At 35.9% G+C, this 23,360-nt stretch overlaps 1 protein-coding gene across 1 annotated transcript in view; it reads left to right on the forward strand.

Annotated features, from left to right (window-relative positions):
* Positions 1-1,978: 1,978 nt before the first annotated feature.
* LOC134535858 (ral GTPase-activating protein subunit alpha-1) overlaps positions 1,979-23,360 on the forward strand; it is a 124,251-nt gene continuing 102,869 nt past the window's right edge. The window contains 7 exon segments of the mRNA XM_063375192.1: positions 1,979-2,231; positions 8,008-8,118; positions 15,401-15,418; positions 18,965-19,136; positions 20,650-20,810; positions 21,705-21,823; positions 22,608-22,749. Of these exon segments, the coding sequence (XP_063231262.1) occupies positions 2,126-2,231; positions 8,008-8,118; positions 15,401-15,418; positions 18,965-19,136; positions 20,650-20,810; positions 21,705-21,823; positions 22,608-22,749 (829 nt within the window). The 5' untranslated portion in view covers positions 1,979-2,125.

Genomic DNA, 23,360 nt, shown 5'->3' on the forward strand with positions numbered 1-23,360 from the left:
AGTTGTTGCAATACAGAAGCTCCGCGTCTATCCGCCACATCCTTCATATGGATAAGTAACCACTGTATCAGTTCGTAGATATTACTTTGCAACCTATCCTGGTAGCGCGCACTGTTTACGTTCAGATATACGCGTGTCGCAGCGGTCAGACAACGGACGCGGCCAGTACCGGGACCAATAAGTGTATCGATACTGAATAAAGTGCAGTGTCCTGTTAATTCGTTTACCAGTTATTTACAAGGCGTCCTGGGTGGCCTGAACAGCCCAGGTAGGTTCCGAACCACGACGCGCTCCTGCCTGCAGCCACGAGGCCGAACCCCCGTTAAAACCCCTGAGATCTTTTCCAACGCTAATATTTAATTAAAAACTTAATCAGGCAGCGGGAGTGGTGTCATATGGTACTCTTTCTTCTGTACATAAATGACCTTCCTTCTCAAAAAATAAATGGAAAGATGATACTCTTTGCTGATGATACAAATATTGTTATAACAGCCCCGAATAACACCGAATTAAATGCGTTAGCCGTAAACACTCTAGATAACATGGAATCTTGGTTTAAAGAAAACAGACTAAAACTAAATCTGAATAAAACAAACTTCCTACACTTCAAGAGAAACACAGTGTTCAATCCCACACACACTTCTTACACTTATAACGGTCAACTAATAGAGGAAAAAAATTCAACAAAATTTTTAGGTTTTGAAATAGACACCCACCTAAACTGGCACTCGCATATACACAACACTGTTAAAAGACTAACCCGTGCTTGTTATGGTCTTAGGGTGATTCGAATGTTATTGTCTAAAGACTATGTAAGATCTGCATATTTTGCAAATTTTCATTCCATTATGAGTTACGGCATGGAACTTTGGGGACACACAGCAGAAGGAAACAGAATATTTAAGCTTCAGAAAAAAGCAATTCGACTAATATCCTTTTCGAAACCATCATCATCCTGTAGACACCTATTTCAAGATCTCAAAATTATACCTTTTTACTGTCAATATTTTATCCAGCTAATGATTTTAATGAAAGATAACATACATCTACACAAAACAAATAGTGACATACACCCGTATCAAACAAGAACTACACTCAACCTCAGAATACCATCTCACTCCACCAGCCAATATGCCAAAAACTGTAATTATGTGGGAATCTGCTTATATAATAGTCTACCTCGGCATGTTAAAAATATTAATAATAAAAAATTGTTTGCAATAGAGTTAAAAAAAATAGCTGAAAAACAGTTTTTTTATTCTTTCAAAGATGTAGAAGACTATATAAAAATAAAAAATAATAGCAAAGATTTTATAGGGTAAATTCAATCCCACTTGTAATGTATGTTAACTAATAAGTAAAATGTAATTGTATATTATTATTATATTTTTTTTATGTGAAATTGTATGTTTTTGTTTTTTGTGAAATTATATATTTTGTGCTTTTGTTTTTTGTGAAATTGTATATATATATATATATATTTTTTTTTTTGTGAAACTTTATATGTATATATATATTATTATTATTTTTTTCCTATATGTACTTGACATGTATCATACCCCAGAAATGGGGTCAAAGGATATGAAAATAAATAAATAAAAAAAAAAAAAAAACATTTTTATTTTAATTGGCATAGGCTGAAATGCTTTCTAATTCGGCCACACCTCGTTTTGTAGAGATTTAAAACACGTGATATTGATAAATCTTTAGAACTTATTTTGCAGCCTGAATAAAAATTAGTAGTAATTGGTGCTGATGATTGTAAAGGGAAGGCACCTGAATATTTTTTGAGCGTGTATATATGTACTTTTTGTTTAAAAAATATTTTTTTTTGATTTATGATTATTTCATAATTTCAAACTTTCTTGTCATCGAAATGATACGACTTATCGAGCACGTACGTATTGTATACAATTGTGGAAGTCCGAAGTCTTATTAGATCTATGGTCAAATTGTGTAATTGCAGCTGTTGTGTGCATCTATGGTGTGCATGTCAGATGTGTCAACTACTGACAACGATGTCTGTTGTCACCTTGTGTTATGTTTATTCTTTAAAGAGCTTGGTGCAGTTAGGTTTATTTAAGTAATGTAATATATTGGTTTGGAATTAGTTTTACCTAATAACATGTTCAGTAAAAAACTTCACGCAGATGTGAGGAAATCAACGCAGAAGATTCAGGATCTCAAAAAAGACTCTGCAACACGTTTGAAACATCTAAAAATTGTTCTCGGTAAGGTAACTCTCGGTGAAATGTTTACAAGATTTGGTGGCTTAATTGTTTAAAGTCAAAATTATACCATATACTGTGTTATCGTAATGAATGGGATATTGTATTTCTTGCCCCAGTTGTTTGTGTACTGTGTGACCATCTCTTCCCATAGCGTTTTATTTGAATGGAAAGGCAAACTAAAAATGCACATAACATGTTGCTTAAACGTACTCTCTACGAGATCGTAGGTTGTAACTGTCGTGGAATTTTCAGAGATATTCACATTGCATTTAAAAAGTCTACCCTATGTTATATTGTTCTTAACGCCTTGTAGGGACCAATCACAGACAAATGAAGATTATGTAGCCTAAATAATAAGAAATATGTACTGTTTACAGTACCTATTTCTAAACATATGTAGCCATTACATGCATCAAAGTGAAAACTATGTTTTATTACATTTTTATCCTAGTGTTTCGATCACACTTGTTTTGATTTTCATAGTTGTAGGACTAGGATGTTTTCCCTAGTTACTCACCCAACCATCTACAATTGCAAACAATTTTATGATTCCTGTTATAACCTTACCATTTCTTCAATGACTGCCATTTCAGATCAGGCTTTAGTAAACTGTTTAATTTTCGAGCCTATGTGCCAAGTGATCTTTGTTGTTCTGTCATTTTGTAGCTTTTCATTTTCTAAGTTTTTGGTGGTTGCACCCTCGTCCAGCCCCTTTGACTGGGATGCGAGCAGGTTACATATGTTTGTTCTGTGATGTGCATTATGCGTTTTGGCAGTGAACTATATAATCTAACATTTATTGTAAGTTCTTTTCCATTTTATTTCTCTTGTCTGAATGAAAAATGAAACTCACTCTTGCCTCTCACACACACTTGTTCACCCTTCTGAATTGGGACGTCCACGCTTGGCTGTATGTTGGCACACTGCTTGCCATACATTCTGGTGGTAAAATTGTAATCCTGGGAGGACAAATGACTTCAAATTAACACACTAGATTCATTGGATTTTGGTGGAAAAAAAAAATTAGTTTGGTACATAAAATGTGTTTAATTTCCTGCCATTTAATGTTAAAAACGTCTGTTTGCAAAGTTGTGGGTTAAAAAACCAAAACAAGACAGCTTTTCAACTAATAACTTAGACTTTTTTTCCATACCAAACTAGCTACTAGAACGTAGGCTATCGTGTGCTGCGAGTAAACATTATTGTCCACTTTTACTTTTGAATTTTTCCCTCAAGTTGGGACAGAGAGGTCTTAGCACACTCGCCGAGGTACACCTAACGAAATAGTAGGTGAAAGTGAGTGCTCTTACAGCAAATACATACACTGTCAATATTTCTGTTCAGATTATGTTTTCAAAAGTTGGAATTTTTCCTTGAAGAGGGGATTGCGATCGAGAATTCATGTTTCTTTCGAAGTCGCTCTTGAGTAGCCTACCCTTGATGTTTATTTGGCTTTAAAGCTGATCCTGTTATTAATTTATTGCTTTTTTTTTTTTTTCCAAATCAAAACCAAAGCTCATAATGCCAATATTTTATTTAAATAAATTAATGATTAAACAGGTATAGTAAATATTTATCGGGAGTTCCCAAAAAAAAGTGGTATGAAAATGTTACAAAGCATTACGAGCGAGGCCGAGTGTTAATGTTTAAATACAAACATTTAACATTGTCTGCAGTGATAGCAAAGCAGTATTTACTGAACTATTTTAGCAGAACATTGAGATTGGGTTTTATTTAAAAAAAAAAAGTCCAGGATTATAAAGCTTTGTTCTTTGATTAAAACGATGGTTCATTTTATCACGGTGAGGCTGTAACTCAGTAATTTGATGTTGGATAATTTTGCCGCCTCTTCCCACTTATCTTATCTACCACATGTTGCCAGCCAGATTGCCTTGTGGCAGATGGTGATGTTGCAATTTGGGGTGGCAGTTTTTTTTGCTAACTTGTACCAGCTACAAATATTTTTTCAGTTTATAGTTGAGTTGGAACTATGAATTTATAGTTAAAATCAGGCAGTAACATTTTTAGTATTCATAATAAATAGGGAAGTTGCAATGTTACTGTTTCACTTAGACTATATGACTATCTTTATCATTATCAGAGTTCGTAGCAATTTCATAAATAACAATAACTACTCTGGAATAAAGGCAGTCTTACAATGATCTAAATTTGCCACATATGTAATGAAAAAGAAACAAATCAATTTTATATTTTGGAGTCTCAGTTAATGTCATTATTATTTTTTTTTTTCCAATGAGATACAGTCCACTCACTGCCTGCTCTTTGCTGTTTAGTGGTCAAATTCTCTGACTTTTAATTCTGGGGCCTTGTATTTGAATTATTTTGAATTTAAATTTCCTAGATGTATTTAGGATTAGTTACCGGTACCTTGCAAGCAAGCTGTACCCCAGAAGCAACACAAGATGGGATGCTTAAATCATCTGAAACAAATTAAAACGGGCACCCAATGTTGATAACATCCTGTAGTCTGAGCCTAACGTTTTAGCGGCTAGCCGTGCTAATTGTCTACTTAAATCCTCAGAATGGCACGGATGATTGCAAAAATACCTGTCTCTTCAGCTTTGCTGTGCGTAGACTGTAACAAACATATATTGAGTTAAGGTTGTTTTCAACCTTTCTGTAGTGTACTGTACCATGAATATTCACCTTTCAAGGTGATTGATGTTGGCAGTAAGTGAGACAGCTGTGCCCTTGTTACTGAGCTTCATTGGGGGAGTGAACTGGCTCACCTGGACACTGGGAGATTTTCTGTGCGTCCCTTTTCTTAAAACCGAGGGAGGTGGCTCAGTGGTGAAAAGTTGGAGTCAGATTCGGAAGGTTCCGAGTTTCGATCCTGGATCAGCCGTCCCAAATCACCCAATGGTTCTTTGCAATACTTAGGCCATGGCCAATTACTTCCCTAAATCCTCTGGCTTGTAATGTGTTATTGTCACTAACTAATGACCTTACTGTGGACGAGAAGTAAAACCGAATATCTACTTTCTCTCTTCTTGAAAATGAATGACTCGTCTCGTCCTGACACTTTTCCATTGCCCTCTGACTGCACCAGTCCACACTTAGTGTAGAAAGCCATGATGGTTGGGTGGTATGATCATGTGCCCCCCTTCGGGGTTCGATTCTCAGCTATTACGCAAGTGCAGGAAACATGGTGCAGTGCTCTGGAGGTTTTAATACTGTTGCTCTCCTTCATGCCCTTGCTAAATCATTCCGGCGCTACTCCATCACATCCATTTCATCCTGCATCTGTCTTGAGAAACCTCAGTGTCGAAAAGTTATGTTAAACCCTGATTCATGCTGTAACATCTGGTTTAGATTCTACTTTTAATGCATCACATATCTTTCCCCTGCACACCACAGTGTTCAAGGCAGTTTGATTCCGCGATGGTAGGCCATTGCCTTCCCAGGAATGAAGGTTAAAGGGACATCACAACTCAACTGACTGTTAATAAGGCAAAATGTCGAGCACATAAAGGGAGGTGATTCTTTTGTTGGTATGTAATTAAATTCTTGTATTCTTAGTTTTTTAATTGTAATATTATTAAGTTTTCCCCTTTTATTAACCTTCAAAATTGTTTTAAAACCATCAGATACTTATATATGTATTTTTTCATGTAAAGTTTATTTTATTTCTAGAATTTTCAGCTCTCTTGTGTATTTTTGCTTTGATTCTATTTGTTATAAAAAAAAGTGTAACACAGTTTCGCCAAGAACAATATTCACAATTCCATTTGACTTTGCGAATATTTTAAATTTTGATTTGATATTTGCTTAGCATCATATACACTAGTATTCACATAGGCCTAGTTTGAAGCACTGGAACCCCTTATTGTGTGCTCCATCCAGGTAGTAACTTACCTACCGTATTTGCGGGCATTCTTTTATTTTTTAATCATAAGTTTTCTCACATTAGTGTATAATATAACTATGTTATATGTCTTAAATGGGACTGAATATACTATGAAATATAGAAACTCAACTTTTTTTGGACATTAGGATTTTAAAATTAAAATTCTGAAATAACTGGAGTCTAGGTTGTATGTGAAATGTGAGCTTTGTTAACAAACACATACACACTAAAAATTTTAACTTCAACCTTTAATTTAAAACTTACGTTGTTAAATTTTATTTTCATGCTATACTAGATCAGCATTACTTATGTTCTAAAAATAGATCAGTTATAGTCCAACATTTTTTTAATGGGTAGAATACTAGAAATATTTATAGTAAAGAATTACTCGAGCATTTTACTGAACTAAGCCATGCGAACCACGTAGGGGGTAAAATTGGCCACTTTTCAGTCGTTTGTGGTGGAAATTGTGATATTTTTAATACAAAACTATGTGGTGCAACTAACACATGTGGTAGCTGTTGGACTGGAAGGATAATGAGAGGTGGTTCGCTTGTGAGTTGCATATGGCTGGACTACTGAAGGACCTGTAGAGGTGGGAAGGGGGGGGGGGGAGGAAAGCAGGTAGATGCCATCTTTATTTATTTCTAGAGGACCCTTCGATAAGGTGCCGTGCAGGATGCCATTTGAGAAGGTGGAGATGTTGTAAGGGACAGCAGGTCGGTGAACTGGGATGGAGACTTCCTTAGGGATAGCAGACAGTGGGTGAGAGTGTGTGAGAAAAGATTGGAAGCGGGGTAAGTGTCATGATGAACGTTAGATAAGAAATCTGATGTAAGCTACAGTTGTTTGCAGATGCCTGTGTTGTGAATGCAACCGTGGAGGGGAAGAGGAAAAATTACAAGGTGATCGGGACACATTGGAGCGCTGGTCAGTGAAGAATCGCGTGGTGGTCATGTTTACAAGGAGGAGGAAGGTATTAAAGAAAAACCATTGCTGTACAACAGCGCAGGAGAAACAGGGGTATCAAAATAACCTGGGATGGAGGAAGCAGTTACAGCGGATGGTCAAGACAGGGAGGAGGGCGAGAATGAACAGAACAGGAAGACAAGTAAAGGCCAAGGCATACCACACGTTGGTCAGGCCAGTGATGGAGCATGGGACGGCGGCAGTGCGGGACCCATACCTGGTGACGGAGATATGAGATCTAGAGGGTCATGGTGTGTGATTGAGAAGGGAAGGGGAAAAGGGTGAGATCATACACCATTGGTGATAATCAAAGATCTGTGGTGGGGGATTTTACAGGGAAGGAGGGGGTTAGAAAGGCCGATAAGGCTGTTTGTGATGGTCAAGGGGTATTTAGGTTGCTCAGAGGATGGTTAAGAGGGAAAAGAGACGAGTGGCAGATACAGAGGGTGTGGAGAAGCATAGAAAGGGGGACGCACTCATTCCTGGTGCGGACAGGGTAGGAATGGAATGGTCTTGAGGGAAAGGTTTTGGAAGCAAGAGGTGCAAAGGATGTACGGAGAAAGTTTATAGGTGTGGGGGAAGCCCATTTGCTGGTATATTCTAAATCTCTGTATCTGAGATTGTTTTGCAGTAGTATTTTCAGAAATTTTTTTAGAGGTGTTAACAAGTTATAGGCTTTTAAGGAGAAAATATTTTGCTCACGACAACACCATTTTATATATTTTAATTCAGACCAAGAATCTTACTGTTTAATTTTCAAGAGCAGAAAACAGTAGGCAGATCATAGCCATAACGTTTGTGTGTTACTAACACTTTATAATGTGTACATTTAAAATTGTTTTAGCGATCACATGAATTGTTTTGTTGCACTTTTTATCCCGAAAATTCTAGGTTTATGTCTCCTCAGTTCAAGTGCTATAATAAATCATGTTGTTTCAGAAAATGTGGATGTAGAAGAAGCAAAAACCTTTTTTGAAAGCAACTTCAGCCATATCTACTACATTTTGTACGACAGCTTTGTAGCTGCTGAAACCAACTTGAGGCAGAGAGGTAATGTAGTGTTTTATATGTTAACACGTGAAGCATTATTATTGTAACTCATGGTTTATACTATACATGTTTACTAAGATAACACAAGTGCATAAATAAAGAAGAGCCTTCAAATGTGTGTATTGTGCTTTAATGAGAGAATGAATCAAGCAAGGAAAAAGAAAATATTTCTAAATTGCTTTAAATTGCTATAAAAATCAGGTTGTTGGGTTAATGAAATTTACTAAATGGTTGACACCAGCTAGCTTTCCATAATTGCCTTGCATATTGTATTTGGTTCATGCTATTTTGTTATATATTCAAGCTGTTCTATGTGTGCAATATGGCTTTACAGGCCTAATTACATCTGGGATTGTCTTGCAGACATCACCCAGTACTACTTTACAATCTTTATTTACTATCTGAATTGTATAATGTATAAAACAGAAATATTTAAGAATATTCATTAATTTTTCTTTAGTGATATTGCAAATATTATAATATTATAACCGCTTGTTTTTAACAGAGATATTAAAGTATCTATAATGTATTTACTCCAACTAATATGTTCATTTAGTAATCAACTTCTAGCAGTCATTCTTGTCAATACTGCACAGAACACAGCCTGTTTCATACCTTTTAGAACTGACAACACATTAGGGCCAGTTGTTTCATAATTTAATGATTTCTGTACTGTAACTTGACACTTAGTAAGGATTGAAAAGTGTTCAGATCACCTGGAATACACTGGTGTATGTTTTGGCTTGACTAAATTTTTTATTGACCTGGAGAAGGCAGGGGAAAATAAAGTTAGGTAATTCAGTTTGTGGGTTTTTTGATAGCCATCCTGTTCCAGGCAATGTTCTTACTTTTAGGACTTCTTGTGTAGTAAGTAACAGGGTGTCAGAGCTCATGAAAGTCATGGAAAAGTCCTGAAATAAACAGTACCTAATAATACTGAAAATCACGAAACTTCATTTCAGCATATATTGTGTTTGTTTCAGTTTACATTCTTACTTCAAATATTAATATTTTGAGAGTGTCCAATTAAATTGTGTGCGGAAAATTAACTCTGAAAATGTTTTTAGCTTTTTGACTTAAAACATCATTTTTATTATGTATAGTTTTACACGTAACATATAAATATTAATCTGCTCTGTTTTGTTAGAACATTTTTTTAAAGGTCCGTAAAGAGTGCTGAAATTGGTTGTCCGGGTGTATTGAGTAGTTGTTCTGTTTGTGGGGGACGCGGTTGTTGTGGCCCGAGAGCGGGGACAGGTTTGCTAGGTGCGGTCGGTCACCTCTCCTTAATTGGCACAGTGGTTTGGGTGTGGGCGGGAGCTAGTGGGATAGTGGGATGAGGATGAGAGAGCGCGTAGGAATGGCAGATGTGGTTGACCTTGAGAACAATGGCCGGCGGGACGCAGGTGCAGGAGTGGTGGGGGGGAGGGAGGCCGTGGGAGCACCGGTAAGACGAGCGCTGGCCCGTCACGGAGGTAGGAACAGAGAGAGAGAGAGAGAGATGGATGTAGATACCTCTGGGTTGCCCCCTGGGTTGACTGCACGTCACCTACTTTCCCGGTCTCTGTGGCGAGACATCAGTTACTGCTGGTTTGAAGACTTGCATGTTACATCTGTGAAATTAGTCATTCTTCAAAGTTCAGATTTCTTCCCTCGTAGGGAATCTTTCTTTAGTTTATTCATCTCACTCTTCGAGTTCTTAGCACATTATTCCAGAGTTAGTTTGACATACCAGTGGTGTACATTTAAAACTTTATCCAGAAGGCATTTATGCTACTGGAGTATTTTGTAACAACCACCTAGGCTGCTGAACCACTTGGAAGGTCAGAGAGGACAAAAACTTAAAAAAAAAAAAAATCAATTCCTTTACTTTTAATTTGGTCTCTTGAAGTTCCCTGGATCTTTCCTTGCAAATTGGTTGCATTTCCTCTAGATGCTAGGGACTGATAACAGTCTAGGATGTGCTGTAGTTTGGTACTGGGAATGAGAAATCTGTTCCAACACTATGCCTTCAACCTTTTTGATATTGGTATTTACATGAAGTTTTATTTATGTGACTAAAATAATTTTTCAGTAATAATTTTTTTTAAGTAAAATCAGGAATGAGTTTGTTGGAACTAATTTACTTAATGGTATGATCATTAATGATATACAGTTTCATACATTTACCAAATATTTAAAGTATATTTTGTGGTATCTTTTGGTATGCACTTGCAAATTTTTAAAAAATTTATTTTAATGAGTATAAAATTATTACAATTAAAATCTAAGTAATTTTTTCTTACCAATATTTCTTACACTACTTGACTACTTACCTATTAAAAAAATTGTGATCTGAAATTTTGCATTTATAGTTTTGTACAAAATTTTTTTTATTATTTGATTTAGAATGTAGGTTATCAAAAATTATTATTGAATTGTTCTATTCATTCAGAAGTTTCCAACATTTAAATAAAAGAGTCAATTCAGAAAATATTTTAAAAAATTAAATGCTGGTATTCAGGGAGAGTTTGTTAAAAGTCATAGAATTTTCAGCAACAGAAAAAAGTGATGGAAAAATCAGAAACTTTCTTTTTGGAAATATTTTAATGACTATTTAGTTACAATGTTAATGAAAAATCAAAGTTATGGCAGAGACTTTTCTTTTATTTGTTTTGGTTCCATGTACACATCCTTCTTCCCCCTTTCCAATCTGTATCCAAGTCTTACAAAAAGTTTTCATGCCATTCCTTTTTACTCACAAGTACCTATATCAGCACTTCGACCAAACTTCAGTGCTATCAATATTAGTGCATCAAATAATTTATAATTGCTTGCTGCAGTATTGAAGTGTGGTTTGCCTTTGAGTTACAATTTTGAATTTGAATTTTTGATAGTTATTGGTGACTAAATAACTAGGCGTCATGGAATTTTTTTTCCAAACTTGGAAAAGTCAGAATTTTTTATCACGGGTTTGCTAGCCACTCTGATTATGCACTTTAGTATTTTCACATCATGTTACATTATACAATATCAAAAATAATTTCATGGGTTATGTGTGGTATATTTATAATAGCCAGCATTATTATTTTGTAACTGTAATAAATTGTTATCTATTCATTTGTTACCTCCAGTCCGGCAGGGCGGGAGGACAAGGGGAGAATCTCAGAAAGTGGTCCTAAAGTTCGTGAAACAAAAGTGCTTTTATTAACAAAACTTGAAATAACAACATCACATCCTTCAATACACGCATGCTCAGATATGACACCCTTTTGACGATTACAGCAAGTGCCCGCGATGTCTGTGAACAGAAAATTATAATTAACAATATTGGATCACATATATATTTCACACACATTAAATTAACGTCTTATTATAAAGCAAACAGCAAATTATATTAGCAGAAAATATGAACATCAAATCATTTGGTTTTTGGCACATTCAATATTACGTTAAATAACCGCACTAACATGAATATAAAATTTGCCAAACATATCAAATTACAATTATAGAATAAGAAAAGTGAAAGAAAATAATTAAGGAGAACTGACATGAAATCGCTTATAGTACAGTTAAAAATTATCTGTAACTAGTTTACCCAGATAATAAAGAAATATCGATTAAACTTGAAATACATTCTCCCTCATCGTGGTCTGATTCTTTAAAGTTATTAAACAGTGTTTCTGGTGTAAGTCTCAATACCAAATTTATGACACTTAAAATGTTTACATTCTTACACACACTTGTAGTCAGCGAGTCATATTCAAAAGTCTCCTGATTACTGACAGTGGTATGCCGTGGAGCCCCGCCAATATTGCGGCGAGCAGTCTTTATCTTTATTCACCTCGTCAGTCGTTCTACGAAGTAGCTGCGTACTGAAGTTCACATTGGAGTGCTCGTTACATTGATTGTGTAGTCTGGGAACTTATAACAGTTCAGTCGAATCCGTTACGTAAAACTACGTTGGTTACGTTACGGTAAGCCTCAACGTATTGCAAGTTGGTACACTTTACGTTATGCGGTACTTGACCTCTCCTCCGTCTCTTGCCACACTGCCCCACTGCCGTTTTACTTTCAACACCAGTTAAAAAAAACATTTACTTTACTTATCCCGTAACCTTCACGAGACAGTTCCCTTCATTCTACAGACGAGGCAAATTTTCTGTTTCCTCACTCTGCGAAAATTCTAAGTCCAAACTAATTCAGCTTGAATTTATTCTAAGTCCCTCGTGGACTTGTAATATTTCTACTGGGTTGAAAATTTTTCAGAGTCCCTTACGGACCTAGATTCTGACGACGGCTCCTACCGTGTTCTTCCTGAAGCGGTCGCCACGTCGTCGGGCAGCGTGACGGAGGAGGCCGGTGGTGTAGATGGTAGTCACTGCAGGTTCATGCTGCTGGGCCAGTCGGAGACTGCCTGCAGAAGCGTTGGCTGGGCCGGTTTATATAGTCAGTCTGGGCCCGACCGAGGAACAGTCTGGATACCCGCCGGCGGAAGTACGTTATCGTTGGTTGTTCCAGACGAAGCCCGCGAAGCCGGGCGGAGTCGAAGCGGCCCGAGCGGCCCCGATGCATTGCCGTCCGGCGCGCAGAAATCGAACATTGCGCGCCCCTGTGCTGCGGGTGGGATCCATCAGATAGCCAGGGGCACTGTCTGGTAGTTGTATAGTTACGCAGTGCGAAACTGCGTAACACATTATCAAAACTGTAGCTTCAAATATCAAATGGTAGGTACCCAACATGGATTAGAGATGGTATAAATTTAACTGAACCTTAAATCAGTTATTTAAATAGTAGGTTTAGTCTTTTTAGTAGATTTTTTTAGAATCATTATACTATTGAAAATTTTCCTATTAACAGAATTTTTATAGTTTAGAATCTCCTAATGTATCAAACTAACAGTTTTTTTTAATTTAGAAAACTTTTAATACCAATAATTTTAAATAAATTTACCTGTAACATACATTAAGTGGGGCTATTAGATATTTACACAAATTGTTTTTTATTTTTGCTAAACATATATGCAACATTTTGGCATGTTTTAGATCAATGTAAGTACCGTATTTGCCAGTAAATAACGTGACCATAAATATAATGCTACCACAAACATTTTCGTTATGAGTTTATAAAAAATACTTTATGGAGTGAAAATCACAATTAAAACCTTAGCACTTAAAAAGTATTTTAATTATAAAATTTATCTCATACTTACTAAACTTTTTCTGTTGCCACTTTCGTCCATAGATAAAAAATTGTGTTTTTTGACTGTAATTCAAAATGAGCCTTCAGAAAGCAGAGAATCCAGAGGTCCCCTGGGGGGATGAAAGAGAAGGGGTGAGGTGTTACCTTCCCCGGCAGCCACAGTGAAGAGACGCAAAATAACCCTGGACAATCTCCATTTGCACTCTCTCTCTCTCTCTCTCTCTCTCATATCACATTCCAAGTGTCATCTCCTCATCTGTCCTGCCCCATGCAGAGGTTCAGGAAGCTCCAGACTAAAGTGGTACAAGTGATGCAGTTTACAGGCAGATAGAGTAGTTTCTCAACTAACAACTTGGGAAATTCACTTCAGGAGGGGACTTGGTATATAGATAGCACCCCTTTAGGGTTTTCAACCCTCAAAACAAGAAAGCGCAGTGGCCAGCCAGTTTTGAGGAAAAAAAACCTTCAAACATTTGAGCTCAGCTTAAGTACTACATAATAGGTATCACTTCGTCGGCAGCTGCTGAGCAGCCTAGTCGGTAGTGTTCGTGGCTACCGCCAAGTCGTTCAGGGTAAAATCTTGGTCGCGATCACTTTGTGTGTTTATTTTATTGTGATGTTTTTGTCTAAAAATATTTAAAAATAAATATTTTAAATAAATATTAAAATTATAATATAATAAAATAAGTTTCATTAAAAAAAACAAATGAAACATGTTGTATTCATATTACATGCCATTTTAAATATAATAATACAAAATAATTAGTAATGATAGTTATACATAATTAGTTTTTATCATTAGATTTATCATTAAAATATAATTAATATGTTTACAACATGCGTTAAAGCTAGACACAAACTTGTCTATTGAGCTCTCCAAAACCGATTTTGACCTGACAAAAGTTATATGGGTACTAGAGAGCAGTTATTATTTTATTGAATACAAAGTACGTTCCTTACTCTAAACGGTCTAATGGGACAACAGTGTTTGTTTATTATTATATTGTATCTAATGTTTCAAAGGCTTCAACGTATCAGTTCACATTTGGATTTCGCAGAGATTGTACTTTTCTGTGATCTAGCACTCCATAATACAGATAGTTTTAATAGTTTACAGTAAAATGTTAGTGAAAATACTATCAGACTACCAGCAGTTGATGAGGAAACTGCTGAAGAGTCGATAAATAGTGATAGTTCAAAAATGAAGTTAATGAATGCATTTGAATATTGTAAACGTTTGCTTGCTGAAAATAATTTAATTGTATCGGAATGTTCTGCTTCAATTTCTCATGAAGCTATGTTGATGGGTGAGGACGTATGCAAACATACTGTGCATATGTCGGCTGACAAAATGTAAGTAAGCGATGAAGAACTTATTCATGCTAATGAAGTGTGCGAGGAAGTATTTTTGAGCAAGTGGAAGCTGATATCTCATCTAACGAGAATGTATCCAATGAAAAAAAAGAGAAGTATATCATATTATTTCTTTGGATTATACAATGAGAGTCGTTAACATTGCATAAAAAAATCCTACATGAAATTTCAAACATTGCAAAAAAAAATGGATGTAGTCTTTTGAAAAAAAGAGTATTTATTCAAATGGGAATAAGACATAAAAAAGGAGGAAATAAATTTGATAAATATGCAATTATTGATTCTTGGACATATGATCATTTTGTTGAAGCCAGACACTGTGTTGTCAGTTCTAACATGTGTGAGACAGGCTGTTTTTTGTGCAGTGTTTACAAGAATGACTGCTAGAAGTTGATTACTAAATGAACATATTAGCCAGAGTAAATACACTATAGCTAGATAGTTTAATATTTCTGTTAAAAACAACAGCTGATTGCATAACATCAGTGGAAAATATGTTATGTTGGACTTCGCAGTTTTGTTTTGGTTCACCTCTTTACAAAGAACTCCTCTATAACAAGCACTAACAAGTTTCGATACAAAATTAGTTTGTAGATTTTTAAAGTGTTTCTAATAATACGTGCTCTTACGGTAGTGTGATTTGTCAGTAATAACATTTTTTGTGTAAAAATTATTTTTAAATAAATTATTGTACAAAAATTTAACTTATCTTCCATTTGCTTTACAGAGCTGTCTTTCCACCTTGGTAAGTGAAAAAAAAAATTAGTGAATGTATGACATGTAATGTTTGGGCAGGCATTAATAGTATTGTACTAATCTCGCATGTTCTCTGTGTTATGAATTACTTTGGCTGCATTGAGGTCCTTGGAGTGCTGTATTATAGTAAAGTTGTTTTGGTTTTAGAGTACATAAATTTTCACATCATTTCAAAATGCTGTAGATTTTGGATGTAAATGTGAAGGTTGTATTAATTCCTTGAATACTAATAAAAAAAATTGTTTCTTAGAGTTAATATAATTTGTTTGTGTTCTACTAGACTGCAGTCTGGACCAATTTCTTACAGAACTTTCTACCAAGTTTTTTTATTCAGTTGCTTGCAAGTCTGTGTTGTATTTATGTGCGTAGTTTTGATAAAACAGTAAATATTGTTGCTTCCCTTAATAGCATGAGAACAGTATTTAGTTTTAAATTGTTAATTGACTGTGCGCAGACTGCCGAAATGAAGTTGTACCATTGGTCCCTCAAAGTAGCCTTGCCATGCAGTTAACACACACATGTGAATGTTAGCATGCATGTGCTAATTATCATTAATTGTTTGCAAATTATGGTGGTGCTTTATCTTTGCTTAGTTATCATAACACGGCCCTGAAAAAGCATGCAGTTATTTGAACAGACACTATATATGGTAAAATTTTGTTGTTGGTATTTGGTCTATACTAACTTCACAACACGTACATCATTCAATTTTATTGTACTTAACTTTTTTTTTGGGATGTTCAAATTTTTTACACCTACTAGTTCATTCTATGTTATTAATTTTTGTGAAATGTTAGTACTGGACATCAGATTATAAATCTCACTATGGTGCTATAGTTATAAAATGATTGTACTTGTAGAGTCAGCTAGTGTAAATATTGAAATTATTTAATAATTTCGGTTTCTCTAGCCTACCTCTCTCAGTTTTAAGAATTGTATCTAGAAGCTTGTGTCTGTAAGTCAAGGTAAAATGTGTCAAAAGTATGTTAAATACTAATATCGTGACTAGACCTTGTAATTACGTGTAAACAAATTCAAATGTAATATTTATATTTGTGTGTAATGTTTGTGACGACGGTGACAATACACTTTGACATGCACAAAATCACACTTTATATAAATAAACTTAACTAAGAATAATTTATTTTAAACTACAGATGGAATTTGTTATCACTTTCAACTTCAAAGCATCTAACAATTCTTTCACTTGAGTGAATTATCTTTACGATCAAATGTTAATTATTTGGATGTTATTTATTTTAACTAACTTCAGTCCGGTAGAGCTTGGACTACTGGGTACGTAACTTGCAGTACCAGTCAACCAAAATAGCAATACGTTCTTCCAATATCAAATTCCATCTATACTAGCTAATATTATCTAGTTCGGGATCGCGATTCCGGAATTTGATTTGTAAATCTAAAGATGAACAAGTTAATCGGTTTTTCTGTACAAAGAATATTCTCTATAATATAAAAATTCTAGTTCTGCGAAAAATGTTTGTCTTGTTTAAATTGTAATTCGTTAGGGTACTTCTATATTCAGCGAGTCTTCGGGTGATGGGGTAAGGGACCAAACCTTGCTGCAGGATACCCACGAGACGTGTAGGTTCTCGGAGACTCCTTGGTTCTACTCATCCAGGACCGCGATATTGGTGTTGCTCCTCCGTCCTCTAGCGTGCGGCAGGAATACGCGCCGTCACGACTCCATCCTTCAGACTATGGGCTGCAACTGGGCTGTACTGCGCGACGGTCATCCTTCCCGGGCTCGAACTGCGACTTTTCATTCTCCGACAGGATTCTTCTTTCTTAGGACTTGTAAACGGCATTTATTCTTCGTAGTTTCAAAGCAAATTAAAGTCATTTGACGATCTCTTGAACATGGATATTTGTCGACTTCTCTTCTTAAGTAATTATTTAAAATCTTGATGTCTGAGTCTTATCTTCGTCGATTAAAATTATTATTTTCTTCAAAATCTCAGTTAATATTGGCATTAATAACCATTTTCAATATTCTATAAAATATTCAATTATAAATTAATGTCAAAACGTTGCGTTCTAGCTGTTGTCTTAATCAAGTCTCAATTCATTCTGAAAGAATATTTTCCCCGTCACTAGTAAATGATTTTCTTTAATTTGTTGATAAAACAAAACTAGTAAAATTACTAACCATTACTGACGTGTTCATCTTTAAATTACTAGTTGTTTCAAAAAATACTGCTATGCTAGCCTTGACAATATTTTAAAATAAAATTTAACATATAGTAATATATAGACAAAACGATAACCAAAGAATTTACAGTCTGAATTAATCATAGATTACAAATATAAACATACGGAATAAAATGTAATTAAACAAAATAAATATTAAAGGAAATTAAATATTTACTTTCTATAAAGTGTAAATATTGCCTTTATATACTGAAAATTGTTTTACTTTTTAGTATGCTTGTACTTATATTTTCTTCATAAGTTATAAAATTAATTTTTCAAGGTCAAGGAGTTAGTCTTTACAATACTGGTATATTTATTTTTTCAGCATGGGCATTTTAAATACTATACATACTATTTAAATTTATGAATATGAGCAAATAATTGTGCATGTTTTATTCATTTTTGCTTACATGAAAGAATGAAGAAAATTGTCTTAGTTTTCAGTGCATGACATTCATTGATATACCTACTTTAAGACAATAAATGTTAAAAGTAGTTGTCAGTAGCATCTGGTACTGTACATGTTAAACCCTGCTAAAACTGTGTAGTAAGTTTTAAAAAAAAAAAATGGTTATGGTAAGTAGTAGTTCAATACAATTAAACTCAACTGCTTTAATGTTTGATATTACGACATGGAGTCTGACGTTGCTGTGGCCTGTGGGTTTTCTCAGGGTACTCCCATTTCCCCCACCAAATCATTTCGTTGCTGCTCCATTATACCCTAGCTCATCTCACCTAGCGTATTCTTCAGGCTGGCCAGAACGTGTCTTCTGTCCTTCCGGTCATAGGCGTCGCACCCAGGGGGGGGGGGGGGGGGGGGACACGTCCCCCCCCCAATAATAAAAGTTTTCAATTTCGTCCCCTCCAATAATATATTTAGTTTCGTAGTTTCTCCTGATGTTTAAATTAATGATTTTTGTGTGGATATAGCACCAGCATATATGTTAACTACTGTGTTTTTACAAATTTGTTCTCTGAAAATATTTTTTAGAAAAAATAAATTATATAGTGCAACCAACTACTATAATTAGATTATTTAGGAAAGAAAAATGCCTAAAAACCACCTTTTTGCACCTTCAAACCCCAAATTTTCCCGGACCCCCCGCTTTTTTTTTCCCAGGGGATGGATATTCCTCAAACAACTAAATCAATTGAAGTCCCCCCCCCCCCCCCCCAAAAAAAATATATCCTTGCGACGCCCATGCTTCGGGTCCTCCTACAAGTGTAGACCCTGCTGCAGGTGGGAAACAGGGCCACGGTCTGGGATGCGTGTTTGCCTCGGGGGGGCCGGGGGGCGTGACCGGACGCGTGTGGTGTTGCGCAGTGCACAAGGCGCACCGCGAGGAGCTGGAATGCGTGCTGCACGTGCTGGAGAAGGTTCTGGTGCTGCTCCCGGAGCAGCTGGGTCGCCGCTGGCAGTGCCACAGCCTCTCCCGCCTCGCCTGCAAGCTGCTGCACCCGGGCAACTCCTGGAAGCTGCGCAGGGAGGGCGTGCGGTGAGACTCTCTCTCTCTCCCATCACGCCCGCCTTCCTTTAGTCGTTAGATCCCTCAACCAGGGGCGTAGCCAGGGGGGGGGGGGGGGGTTAGGGGTTCAAACCACACCTCCCCCCCCTCCTCAGCACCAAATCTTTAATTAATTTCTTATTCATCACTCAAACAAATTTCATATTAAAATTAATAAAATTTTTACCATTACAATATTTGAATTTAAGAACCGAAAACTGCTAATATAGCACTATTTTACACCTTAAAATCCAAATTTTTCCCGGGGGGAGGACCCCCGGACCCCCCGCCATAATACGGGGAGGGGGGGGGGGGGGCTGGCATGCTTCTTAACACCCCTCCATACACAAATCCTGGCTACGCCGCTGCCCTCAACGCCCCTTTCTCATCTCATCACCTTATATCATCTCTTATATGACCCCACTATCGAAGAGGCATAAAGTCATGATTCGTTCATTGCAAACTATCTCGGCTTTCGAGGTTGAGCCACGTCATGATGATAGATTTTTACACGCCTTTCCCTCTGCATCAGCAGTCATCTTGAAGGGTTTAGAGATAAGTTGATCAGTTTTGTTTCTCAAACCCGAAGATGACTTTTTGCGCTACAGAGAAGAGACTTTGGTACAATCTGACACTTTGATGCAGTTCAACCTAGAAAGCCGACAGTTTATTAGCCAGTGGCCACAAAAGCCTGCAATCTACTTTTAATTAACTAATTGTTGGCAATTTCCCCGCCATAACGTGTGTTAACGCTTTCTGTTCATAGTCTGCAGCTTTCCTAGAGGTCTGTGAAAACTACATCCAGAAAAAACTGTTTGTGAAAATTTTTATTTTTGTTTGGTCACTTTGTTGGGTTTTTTTAGCAGGGATTTATGTCGCACGGTTATGCACGGACGCTTAAGTTGAGGGGACGACAGAATTATAAGGATGTGGATGGTCCATGCTATGCCAGTGCAGTGTGTAGTATGTGGCAGTGGTGTGGCGGCATGCTGTACACAACAGACGGTGTGAGTTGGAAGTGTGTGCCTCATTGCTGTGCTCATATTGTCAGATTCACTTATAACTAGGGCCAGACAAATTCTCAAATATGTACTATCAAATACCATCAATCTTTAGTTATTAAAAAAATTTGGCTATTCTAGGAAAATGAGCGGAAAAAAAAGTATTTGAGAAAGGTAAATTCAGGAATTCAAACACTTTTAAATGTGAAGTTGACAAGAAGTACAATATTTATCCCTATAAAAGAAATATTTTTAGTTGCCAACAGCTCTAATGCTCTGGGAATGTTTGTTTGACACAAGTAACGTAACAGAAATTTTTAACACTCAATACTTGTTTACAAAGTTTTTTATTTAAAAAAGAAAAAATTATGAGTTGAATGTTTTGTCAAACTTAAATTTATGTAGTTATTTCATTCCTAACTGAGGGATGGTTTCGGTTATGAGGAAAGTGTATTTGACCATGAATAGTGGAAGTTAATATCATGATGTATGTTATTTGACAGGTTTTTCCTGCTGTGGTATCAAGCGCTAGGTGATAATGCACCAGACAGCATTCATGCAATTTTTGCCACACTGGTGCCAGGGTTCCCGTCGCCCATACCGGGTTGCGGTCTGCCGGCGCTCAGCAGGAACTCCACGTCCGTTTTCCACGACTCGTCTCACGGTGAGTTCACTCGGAGCTTCCGAGTTTGTCTGGCTGTTTCTGCCAAATACTTCCTGATAAGTCAACTGTCTGGTTAGCTGAGTGGGTTGAAGGGGGACATGATGGGGTATCTTCATCTTCAGTCTCTCATCATAACCAACTCTCTAACCACCTTCCCGATTGCAATGAAATGGTGCATCCATTTCCCACGGTCGTTGGAGCAGCAGGGAGGAAAGGGTGTAATGCATGAGAGCGCTGGAAAAAAAAAACATATAAGGGGCAGTTCATTAATTACTTAAGGGTCCCGAGAAGGAGGGGGGGTTTAAAAAATCTTTACATGACCTTAACTTAACTTCTTACGTAATATTTTACTACAAATAAAAATTTTCCTGCACAGAAAAAATGTTGGTAACGCTATAGTGTTTCAAATGTATTTGTTCAATATGTTCAGTTACACAAAGTATTCCTCGTTTGTAGTTTTTTTTTTGACTGATTTGTTTCCTTACTTTATGATTGTGTCAAATCCTACATTGAATTATAATACACATTTTCCAAAGACTAAATATTTTTTTATACTAAATATAAATGTTTGATTTATGTAAAATAAGAATTTTTTTTAGTGTAACTGAAATTTCTCTAATTCCATTTAACTATTTAACACTTTTAAGGAAAACTTTAGGTAAAATATTTTGTAAGAAGGGGGAGGGGGTGTGAGAAATCTTATTTGTCCTTACATGGGGGCGGTAGGGCGGGGTGGTAAAAAGGTCCAAAATCATCCTTACATAATTAATGAATGGTTCATAAATGTTATACATTCATTCAAAAACACATACACACATACAATAATATAATTTAATACTTAGGGCAACATCTCTGTCAGGCAAATTCAGCACTGTCGTGTATCTTTGTTTCCAGGGCCTGTTAACCCCGTCGAAATCCAGCCCTTGTTGCCACCGCAAAGCGGTGAGAAGCCACCTGAAGAGGATGTCTCGAGATATTTCCTCGAAGCTCTGTTGGAGTTCATGGTTACTCAGGTAACGGGGCAGTGAATATTGCGTAGTAGGTAGCTGTTAGTATGTGACAGAATGTCTACATTCTGGAAGGTCAGGGAAATTGAAATTGGACAGGGAAAGTCAGGGAATTCACTTTAAAACATATCATTGAAATTCCTCAGTGATAGTAATTTGAGTAGGAAATGTCATGCTCCTGAATGCCATCACCCAGTCATTGAACACATTTTTCTCCAGATGGTGTTTTAGTGCATAGTTGTACACACTGTGAAATTGGTTATGGAAGGTTCTGTTTGAACTAGTACAGCTATAGGGATGATAGAGGCTGTATTTATTTCCTTCAGAATATTGCAAAATGGGTAAATTATTTTAAGCAATTTGTCAGGGAAATTTGTAATTTTGGTCATGATGAAAGTCAGGAAAATTTTTCTACAGATTATACAATAAGAAAATAAGCACTGTCAGATCGTCAAAGTTTCTTTTGTTTTAAAAGCCAAGTGTACGTAAATAAAATTAAAAATCATTGTTGTTGCAAATTATTGACCGACTTCGTCACGCAACGTATCGCTGTATTTTAAAGCTATATACTATCTTATGTTACATTAAATAATAAATTGGTGATAGTTACATACAGATAACTTTTTGATTGCTGTTTTGCACTTGGGCAAATATTTTGAATTTATATTTCTACAATATACCTGAAACTATGGAAGCTCATGTCAAATTATTGAAGTTGCTCTTGTGGCACACACAATTATGTTGTGAATAAATTTTGTTTGTGAATCACTCTGCATTATTTTCTTTCCAGGTGGTTAAAATTGAATGGCGTGATAAGGTCGGGAAACAGGGGAAATGCTTCAATTTTCTTTTTGAAAAGTTTAAACAGTATTACCTTCCTCACATCTTCCCTCAGTTTTCACATGCAACGAGTATTTACAAACCAGTTCTGGGTAAGTAGTATGTAGTACACAAGTAGTTTATCCGTAAGTCAAGTTCCATTTTATTTAAAATTGTGTTAATTGCATTTTTTTTTTAGATTTTTTCTTTGATATGCTCTAGTTAAAATTTTTGTATCTTCTTATTGGTTAAGAAAGGATGCTGAGTCTTTAATGGGAAATTTATCAGAGTATTCGGTTCGTTAAGAAATGTTAATGTTAGTTGTTTATTTGTAAACAGTTCTTCAGATACTAAGTGGAAATTTTGCATAATTTGTATAAAATTCAACTACAAGTACAAATTGGCTGGTCAATCACCATGATAGAGAAAAGTTTTTTTAAAAATATAAATAAATAAAAATATGTTTAGACACGGTTTTCATTAATAAAAAGAATATGATAATTCTTCAGTACTGGACTCATAACTTTTAAAATAAAAAGTTTATGTCAAAGAACCAACAATGAATTCACTTTCAAAGTTATTTTAAAGAAGTAGCTATTAAACAAAATTTTGTAGTGTAGAAATCATAGTGTCAGGTATTTGTACTCAGTAGTAGTGAATTACATTTTGAAAAATATAAAATTCAGAAAATGTTTTGAAGAATTATTAATCATTAAAAAAATAC

Source organism: Bacillus rossius, chromosome 10 (assembly GCF_032445375.1).
Source record: "Bacillus rossius redtenbacheri isolate Brsri chromosome 10, Brsri_v3, whole genome shotgun sequence".
In the NCBI taxonomy this organism is placed as follows: domain Eukaryota; kingdom Metazoa; phylum Arthropoda; class Insecta; order Phasmatodea; family Bacillidae; genus Bacillus; species Bacillus rossius.